Source organism: Danio rerio, chromosome 15, assembly GCF_052040795.2.
Source record: "Danio rerio strain M-AB ecotype USA chromosome 15, GRCz13ab, whole genome shotgun sequence".
Classification (NCBI taxonomy): Eukaryota; Metazoa; Chordata; class Actinopteri; order Cypriniformes; family Danionidae; genus Danio; species Danio rerio.
The window spans coordinates 50,837,501-50,847,500 of NC_141035.1; the positions used below are offsets into that span (position 1 = coordinate 50,837,501).

Genomic DNA, 10,000 nt, shown 5'->3' on the forward strand with positions numbered 1-10,000 from the left:
CAATAGTTAGTATAAACAAAGGACTGAGGTGAAAAGAAATGAATGATTGAACAATATGCAGAAATCATGCTCCATAAATCCACCTCCAAGAGTCGTCTACAGGAAAATCTCCAGCTTCTGTCTAAAACACCTCACCCTAACATGCACATCATTAATATCGAGCGCGCCTCCTCTTCTGCTTTCCTCTGCTGCACTTTTCCATTAGTCTAATAACCCTGATGTCAACCTGTCAATCAAATCAACAGCTCCCGCCCCCTCAGCACTGAGATCCACCCACTTCTCCCCCTCTCCGATTAATTGGCCGCTCGCCGTGATTGACAGCTACATTCCAGGTTGCCCCGGTAACCAGCTCCAACTGTCAGCCAGTTTGAAAAGCACAGAGAATTACATCATAGATATGTTCATATATATAAATATAGCGATTATTAGCCACACGCTTGACATCTGCTGAAGTTTTCCTGACAGAAGCTCTGCTCACCGGCTTTATTGAGAATGTAGAAGTGCAGTTATTCCACAAGCAGCTTTATTATTACTGTAAGTTTGACATTATTATTTACAATGAATCAATAAAATCAGAGGACTGTTTTATAAATAATGTGGCACCGTCCAAATTTCACATTTAATGTTTCATTTTAAGGCTGATTTTCCAACATTATTTCTCTTAAGCCTTTTTTTAGCTTTAAACTTATTGTGTTTATTGAGTGTGTGTGTGTGTGTGTGTGTGTGTGTGTGTGTGTGTGTGTGTGTGTGTGTGTGTGTGTGTGTGTGTGTGTCTGTGTCAATAAAAAAATTATTAATAATTTTTTTTAATTAATTTTCCTTCAACTTAGTTTCTATTTCAGGAATCGCCACAGCGGAATGAACCCCCAACTATTCTAGCATATGTTTTACGCAGCGGATGCCCTTCCAGCTGCAACCCAGTACTGGGATACACCCATACACTAGGGCCAGTGTAGTTGATCAGTTCCCCTATAGCGCATGTGTTTGGACTGTGGGGGAAACCGGAGCACCCGGAGGAAACCCACGCCAAAACGGGGAGAACATGCAAACTCCACACAGAAACACCAACTGACCCAGCTGGACTCGAACCAGTGACCTTCTTGCTGTGAGGCCACACTGATAACCACTGTGTCGCCGTTTCCTGACAATAATATCCAGCCAATAATATCTGGGCGGAAAACGAGGAGGAGACATTAGGAAAGAATTTCCCAGAGCAGAGTCGGCACAGATGAAGAGTGCAGATGTCTGAAACTTCAGTGCTTTACCTACAATTTATCAGTAATTCAACTATCATTTGTGAGGCATTAATGTCAACATTTCTATCGAGCATTAAACAGAACTGCTCATTTCAACATTAAATAAAATAATTAACAAACAAAAAAACACTATTGAAGTCTTTGATTAATATTTTGTGATTTGATTATTATTTGCACAGTAATTCATTTTTATACCAAATTAAGTTTATCATTCATTATATAAATAAATAATTATTTAGAAAACTTGATTATTTTAATATTTGTATTTTTGATTTATTATAACGCTATAAAAATGTGACATCATAGTGATTATCTAGTAATCATGATACTGGTAGAGTTTTTGATATTTAATTAAAAATTTATTTAATTATGTATTAAATATTAAATTTTTATTATATACTAACTTATATATATATATATAATTAATACATTTTTTATTTATTATATAATTTACATCAAATTTACTTACTAGCTACTTTATTAGGTACATCTCACTAGAACCGGGTTGGACTTTTGCCTTCAGATCTGCCTTAATCCTTGGTGTTGTAGATTCATCAAGCTACTGGAAATATTCCTCAGAGATTTTGCTCCATATTGTCATGATAGCATCACACAGTTGCTGCAGATTTGTGGGCTGCACATCCATGATGCCAATCTCCCGTTCCACCACATCCCAAAGCTGCTCTATTGGATTGAGCTCTGGTGACTGTTTAGGCCATTTGAGTACAGTGAACTCATCGTCATGTTCAAGAAAGCAGTCTGAGATGATTGAGCTTTATGACATGCTGCGTTATCCTGCTGGAAGTAGCCATCAGAAGATGGACACACTGTGCTCATAAAGGGATGGACATGGTCAGCAGCAATACTCAGGTAGGCTGTGGCGTTGACACCATGCTCAGTTGGTACTAATGGACCCAAAGTGTGCCAAGAAAATCCTTATCATTCAAAGTCTTTTAAATCCCCTTTCTTCCCCATTCTGATGCTCGCTTTGAACTGCAGCAGATCGTCTTGACCATGTCTACAAGCCAAAATGCATTGAGCTGCTGCCATTAATGATACGGTGTACCTAATAAAGTGTCCGGTGAGTGTATACACAAACACACACGTATATATATATTGCTACTGAGTAGCAGTGTGATATGGCTGTATATCGGCATTGGTGGGGGGCGTGCGTTGCCTTAGTGCCCCCACCAGTGCCGATATACAGCCTTATCACACTGCTATGAGTGTGATATTGGGTTTATACAACAGTTTGACGGCATAATTGTGTATATAAAAACAAAAACAAACATAGAGAGTCTCAAAAACCCTTTTGTATGAGGAACTACTTTCTTCCGGATTTAAATCATAAGCTGAGAGTTAAACAGCTGAGCAAGCATCTTTTAAACTTTAGATCTGTAGTGTCTGCTTTCTGCTGGCTGTATGTGGGCGGAGTAATACACAAAGGGTAAAGAGGCTGTAGGAGTTCTGATATTGCAGAATATCACACGGCTATCGGCCAATCAGATTTAAGAACCAGACAGAACTGTTGTATAAATAATATATATATAATTCATGTTAATAATTTATATGTAATTATAACACAAAATGTAACACATTTTGCATGACAACAAAATTATTTCATTGTACTTTCAATATAGTTTTTTTAAACAGTTTTGGATCTATTATGTGTTCAACTAATCTTTACCACACTTTTTTTATTGATTGTCAAATCAGAGTAAATCTTGCACCGAAATATTTTCCTTCCACAATTACTTTCAACAAGTGTATAAATATTAATTTCCTCCCCTGAAAATTCAACAGTGTGTGCGACTCATCTCTGAAGGAGGAGGTTTATCATCATGCTCAGAGACTCGATCTACAGATCTGAACCATCCAGAAATAGTCAGTTACTGTGGAAACAGGGGGAAATCAGCATGAACACTTGAGCTTTACCACAGATTGAGTGATCATTCAGTATGGAGAAAAGAGAAAGGGAGTGACGAACAGGTATGAAATTCATTATCTGCTGAGTCTGAGTGCCGATTCCCTGCAGATACCAGTGTAGAACGGAAACTGTACATCACGATCTCAGGGGGCTTATTGCATTCACATATATTATTCACAGCTCACACAATCAGCCTTAATGTGCAGATGCCGGAAATACATTTACTTTAGTGTGGTGATAATGATGATAATGCAGTTTAAAGGGTCATGAAACACCAGAACACATGTGTTGAGCTGTTGACAGTGGTATATGTGTCCCACACTGCTAAAAACACTATTAGGACACTTATATTTCACTAGAAAGTGTAAATTGGTTGTTTTTGTGTTATTTTAAGCAAATTCGTACTTCTAGTTTGAAACTAATTTTTGAAGCTGCGTCACGGTCATGAGATAATAGCGTGTATTCCAGCGTGCAGACTGGACGTCTGTGCCAGAGTGAGTCTTATTATATCTTACAGTGTGCTGCATTAATGCATGAGTAACGCTTGGTTCAAACCAATCAGCGCGCTCTATTGTGCAACTTCATTAATATTCATTACTGTCACAGTGTTTAGACGGCAGAGACGCCACGTTGTGTTGGCAAAACAAGCGTGAAGTGTTGCTTTTATAGTTTGCTGCAGTGAAGTTTTGTTTTCATTTTCTCTCTGTGAGAGCTCAGCTGGAGTCACGTGTGGATTAACAGTGTACGCGACGCGCGACAACAATAACTTACATGTCTAAGGAGGATTATTGTTTACCTGAGAGCTGTTCTCATCTGCAAACGCTGAGATCCGGATTCACTGCTCGTCTCCTCTTAATAAAGACGCGGCTCTAGTTGCTGGTGATTGTTCTGTCTCTACAGATTTAGTAAGTGAGTGACCAGCGCTCTTTATTTATTCAGTTTGTTCGTATCGAACTAAGTTAACTATTGCACCGAGTGTAAACTTTTTAGCACTACAACCAACTTTAAACTCGTGTAGGGTTTTCAACGCATTTAGTGACCGGAATAACACACGCGGCTTTCTGACACTACCTGCCGTGTGCATCTAAGTTTCCGGGAAACGCGGAGGTTGTTTTTCTCTTATTCGCCGTGCGGTATCAAACATTACATGAAAAATACACGCTTAGAGCAGATCCTCGAATCAAATATCTCGTTTGTCGCGAGGGACATGAATGAATTCCCTGAATGAAAGAGCCAAACTGCAGTTAAAGCCCACCATTTAATCATTTGGCAAATAATTCAACTACAGATGTCCATGTAGGTTAAACACCATCACTTTCTCCTGTGTGTGTGTGTGTGTGTGTGTGTGTGTGTGTGTGTGTGTGTGTGTGTGTGTGTGTGTGTGTGTGTGTGTGTGTGTGTGTGTGTGTGTGTGTGTGTGTGTATATGTGTGTATGTGTGTGTATTTTGACTCTGAAACTCGCGCGTGCCCAAATAGACACTCCCACACCATCCCACTTTTCTTCCTCCGACACTCCCCCCTAAACAGAGCTGGACACGCCCACTTTTCTGACCTTTTCCATAGTAGAGGTGTGAAAACACCCTGCTGAAACGAGGGGCTTTCATGGCCCTTTAACAGAAGAGACCCCATGTGTTAGTTTAGATTTAGGAACAATCAGAGAGGACAAAATACTTTTAAGATACACCCCAAACCAGAAAGCGTTGAGACATCATGGAAATGCAATTAAAAAAAAGAAAGTAGTGTTTTCTAAATGTACTTTGACTTGTATTTTGCAGACAATATGAACACAAAATATATGATGTTTTGTCTGGTAACTTCATTTCATTTGTAAATATTCATGCTTCAGACCTGCTGCAACACACTCCAGAAACAGCTGTGACAGGAGCATAGATATATAAATTAGACGTCGCCTACCCTGTTGTTGTCTATTGGAAGGAATGCGTCAATAGAGCCGCCATCTTAGTACAGGGTAGCGCTCCTTTGAAATGAATGTGGGATAAAGCTGCAGGGGAAGACTGTGGCCATCGAAAGCCAGAGATACACACATATATCTATGATCGGGAGTTTTCCCGGAGTTCAGTATGCAATTTTTTTTTTAATTACGAAAATTATAATTTTCATCACTTTTCTGCATTGATGGATCAGTGATCGCACTGGCATTCCTGACAAAAAGCTTGTGTTTGTGTGTATGTTAATGTAATATTCACCTGACCTGTTAAATTTGATCTAATCCGTGTCCTGAAACACAGCTCCTCTCCTGCTTTCACTTCTCATACTGACGGAGGGAGCGATTCGTTTGTGAATCAGTCTCCCTTATGAACGACTCGTTCAGTAGCAGACAATAATACAAGTTTCTGGCAGCGCAGCATCTCGTTGTCATATTTCTTTTGCATTGTTTGCTGATTTTATTCAACAAAACTAGCATAAGCCGAGTGTTTAGCGTGAGCTGGTGCTACTTTGCCTTATGATGAATATATCATCATCAATAACGTTAGCTGTTGAGCACAAAAGTTCATAACATATAAAAACGTAAAAAACTAAACCGAACCTATGAAGTGTTCTGCCTTTGTTTTCTTTGTTTGCTCGTTACCACACCCGTAGACATCGCTAAAGTCCAGCATCCTCACGTAGTAACACTGTCTTGACTAGTGCACTTGAATGACACTTGTCCTGGGAGCCCTGTACAAATATGGCGGCGCTATTAACGCATGCTCAGGGTCCCTATGCGATATCTAGAGTATATATCTATGTGACAGGAGCAGTTCAGGCCAGTAATTAGCTAAATAATGATGTGATGTGAAACAGGTGATGTCAACAGGTGATTGTAATCATGATTTGGTACCAAAAGCAGCAACCAAAAAAGGTCTAGTCCAATGCTTCTCAACCTTGTTCCTGAAGGACCACCAACACTGCATGTTTTGGACTTCTCCTTTGTCTGTCACACCCATTACAGGTCTTTGAGTCTCTGCTAATGAGCTGATGATCTGAATCAGGTGTGTTTGGTTAAGGACACATGGAACATATGCAGAGCTGGAGCTCCTTTAGGAATCTAGTCTTTAAGGAGCAAAGATGGATCGAAAATGATTGAAATGTTTTAAAACAATGTTCCTCAAGGGAAGAGAGGAAGACATTTGGATATTTCACCTTCAACAGTGCAGAACATCATTAAAGAATGAAGGAATCTGCAGGACTTTTCAGGACAAGGGCACAAGCCTTAGCTGAACAACCGTGATCTCCAGTCCCTCATGCCTCATTCACAATAGCAGTGGCTTTATAGATGCCAGGGGCCTCATGTATTAACGCTGCGTACGCACAAAAATTTTGCGTACGCCAGGTTTCACACTCAGAATCGCTCACGTTTGGATTTACTAACAATGAACTGAACGTGGGAATGTGCGCAGCTTCACGGCAGCTTTATGGTTGGCGTACGCACATTTTTTGTGCGTGTCTGTTTTATTTCCATTGGCGACTCCTAAAGGCAGTTGTGTTAAATTGCTTTCCACAAAGTGTCTGAGCCTTGCAATGGCAGCTGTATGAGACGGGTTCAGCAGGTAAATAAGGTTTCCATACCATACAGTTGACCAGCCAAACATTAAAGCACAATTTGCAGCGGTCGCCTGTTTTCCTAATGTAATCTGAGCGATCTACTGCACACACAGTGCTATAAAGACACTATCTGAAGATGAATTTGCATGCGTGAATCAGAAACATTTCCATTCAATAAATGTGCAAATAAAATATGATGCACAGACTTATTAATGATTCCTACTTGTCTTTCACGTGATAAATAGTTGGCAAAATCTGATATGTAGCGGGGGAAAAAAGAAGAAAGAGTTTGTCAGACGCTGGATTCAAACCGAGTTCATGCTTGAACGTGTCAAAACATGTTGACATGCGTCTTACGAGTTGCGCCACTGAGACTGTTAAAGGCATTGCAGCATTTTAGTCTAGTCTCTCACTGGACTTGACTAGTCTCTCACTGGACAGGACTAGTCTCTTACTGGACATAACTAGTCTCCTACTGAACATGACTAGTCTCTCACTGGACATAACTAGTCTCTTACTGGACATAACTAGTCTCCTACTGAACATGACTAGTCTCTCACTGGACATAACTAGTCTCTTACTGGACATAACTAGTCTCCTACTGAACATAACTAGTCTCTCACTGGACATAACTAGTCTCTCACTGGACATAACTAGTCTCTTACTGAACCTGACTAGTCTCTTACTGGACATGACTAGTCTCCTACTGAACATAACTAGTCTCTTACTGGACATGACTAGTCTCCTACTGAACATAACTAGTCTCTTACTGGACATGACTAGTCTCTCACTTAACATAACTAGTCTCTTACTGGACATGACTAGTCTCTCACTGGACATAACTAGTCTCTTACTGGACATGACTAGTCTCTCACTGTACATAAGTAGTCTCTTACTGAACATAACTAGTCTCCTACTGAACATGACTAGTCTCTTACTGGACATAACTAATTTCTTACTGGACATGACTAGTCTCTCACTGGAAATAACTAGTCTCTCACTGGACAGGACTAGTCTCTTACTGGACAGGACTAGTCTCTCACTGGACAGGACTAGTCTCTCACTGGACAGGACTAGTCTCTTACTGGACAGGACTAGTCTCTCACTGGACAGGACTAGTCTCTCACTGGACAGGACTAGTCTCTTACTGGACAGGACTAGTCTCTCACTGGAAATAACTAGTCTCTCACTGGACAGGACTAGTCTCTTACTGGACAGGACTAGTCTCTTACTGGACAGGACTAGTCTCTCACTGGACAGGACTAGTCTCTCACTGGACAGGACTAGTCTCTTACTGGACAGGACTAGTCTCTCACTGGACAGGACTAGTCTCTCACTGGAAATAACTAGTCTCTCACTGGACAGGACTAGTCTCTCACTGGACAGGACTAGTCTCTCACTGGAAATAACTAGTCTCTCACTGGACAGGACTAGTCTCTCACTGGACAGGACTAGTCTCTCACTGGAAATAACTAGTCTCTCACTGGACAGGACTAGTCTCTCACTGGACAGGACTAGTCTCTCACTGGACAGGACTAGTCTCTCACTGGACAGGACTAGTCTCTTACTGGACAGGACTAGTCTCTCACTGGACATAACTAGTCTCTCACTGGACATAACTAGTCTCTCACTGGACATAACTAGTCTCTCACTGGACAGGACTAGTCTCTCACTGGACATATCTAGTCTCTTACTGGACAGGACTAGTCTCTCACTGGACATATCTAGTCTCTCACTGGACATAACTAGTCTCTCGCTGGACATAACTAGTCTCTCACTGGACATGACCAGTCTCTTGTTGGACAGGACTAGTCTCTCACTGAAAGACATTTAAATGTGTGTGCTAATGATAACGCAGTTCAGAAGCGACCCCTTTGATTGGGTTATTTTGGGTACATGAACAATCAGCGAGGAAAAACACGTTAAACCCTCACTGATCACAGCTACAGGTCGGTGTGTGTGTTTGTGTGTGTGCGTGTGTGTGTGTGTGTGTGTGTGTGTGTGTGTGTGTGTGTTATTGTGCAGAAACAAAAAAGGCGAATAATGGACGGCTGAATATCTGAATGCCATTGGACAGTGTGTGTGTGTGTGTGTGTGTGTGTGTGCAGGTGTGTGCCTGTGTGCAGGTGAGCGGAGTAAAGCCATTAATCAGACACACACACTTTCATCAGACATTACCATGAGAAACACACACATTTACATCACACACATGAAAGAGACACACAGGTGAAGCACAGATGAACACCTTCATCAGCAGAAGCGGCACATACTAATCCTGATAACACACACACACACACACACACACACGTTTCTGTACAGCGCTGAACTATAACCACTAAATTAGTTGTTTATCTGTGTGTGTGTGTGTGTGTGTGTGTGTGTGTGTGTGTGTGTGTGCGAGCATGTGTGTGTGTCCAGTCACTAATCACTCTACATATCCATGTTGTCATGGGAACTGACGTGAAGCAGGACTTTAGTTTGCTGTGTGGGTGAGTCAACTGTCAGCTCTCTCTCTCTCTCTCTCTCTCTCTCTCTCTCATTCACACACACACACATACACAAACACACACAGAAATGGACACACAAATTAATTTACAGGTGATTAGCATAAGCTCCGCCCTCTTACCGGAGTTTGCCTTCTGACGGGACCTCATGGGGCGGGTCTTCACATCGCAGCCGAGACTCCGCCTCCAACAGGTACACAAACACACACTCCTGCAAAACACAGCACACACAGACACACACACACACACACACACACACTCTTAAGAACACACAGTATTATTTATACATTATTAAATATAATAATTTTTGTCTTTAACTGTAATTTGTCATAAAATCTATAAATAATAATAATAATAAAACCCAATCCAATCATAATCAGAGTCAGAATAACACAAATCAAGCTTTTAAAACACAATTACACTTACATTTACACAATTACACAATCACAAAAATATGAACATCATGCGAGCAAACTGAGACTCTGTTATGTCATTGGTGAAGAGTGGGCGGAGCTAAAAGTCTCCTTTGGTGCATTTTTCTTATTGAGATACTCTGATTGGTGGATTTTCTGCACAGCATCATGGGTAATGTAGTTTTCTGCCTGAATTCCACTATTATAATTAATGACTAACATAATGTCCTGCTGTTAGACTGCACGAAGCATGAAGGGATAAAAGTAGAAACTTTTAGTGAGTGTGTGTGTTTACCCATGCGTATGCATGTGTATTTATGTATGTGTGCATGATTCTATGTGTATGCATACAT

At 40.8% G+C, this 10,000-nt stretch overlaps 2 protein-coding genes across 2 annotated transcripts in view; both read right to left on the reverse strand.

Annotated features, from left to right (window-relative positions):
• pde2a (phosphodiesterase 2A) overlaps positions 1–10,000 on the reverse strand; it is a gene marked incomplete at its 5' end in the record, with an annotated part of 171,077 nt that overhangs the window by 65,391 nt on the left and 95,686 nt on the right. Inside the window, 1 exon segment of the mRNA NM_001442654.1 lies at positions 9,357–9,445. Coding sequence (NP_001429583.1) covers positions 9,357–9,445 — 89 coding nt within the window.
• On the reverse strand, positions 5,282–8,681 carry LOC147840729 (uncharacterized). The gene is made up of 2 exons (XM_087284769.1): positions 7,459–8,681; positions 5,282–7,415 (listed from the first exon to the last, which is right to left on the reverse strand). The coding sequence occupies exons 1-2, from the start codon at positions 8,558–8,560 to the stop codon at positions 7,405–7,407; spliced, it is 1,113 nt and encodes a 370-aa protein (XP_087140895.1). The 5' UTR covers positions 8,561–8,681; the 3' UTR covers positions 5,282–7,404.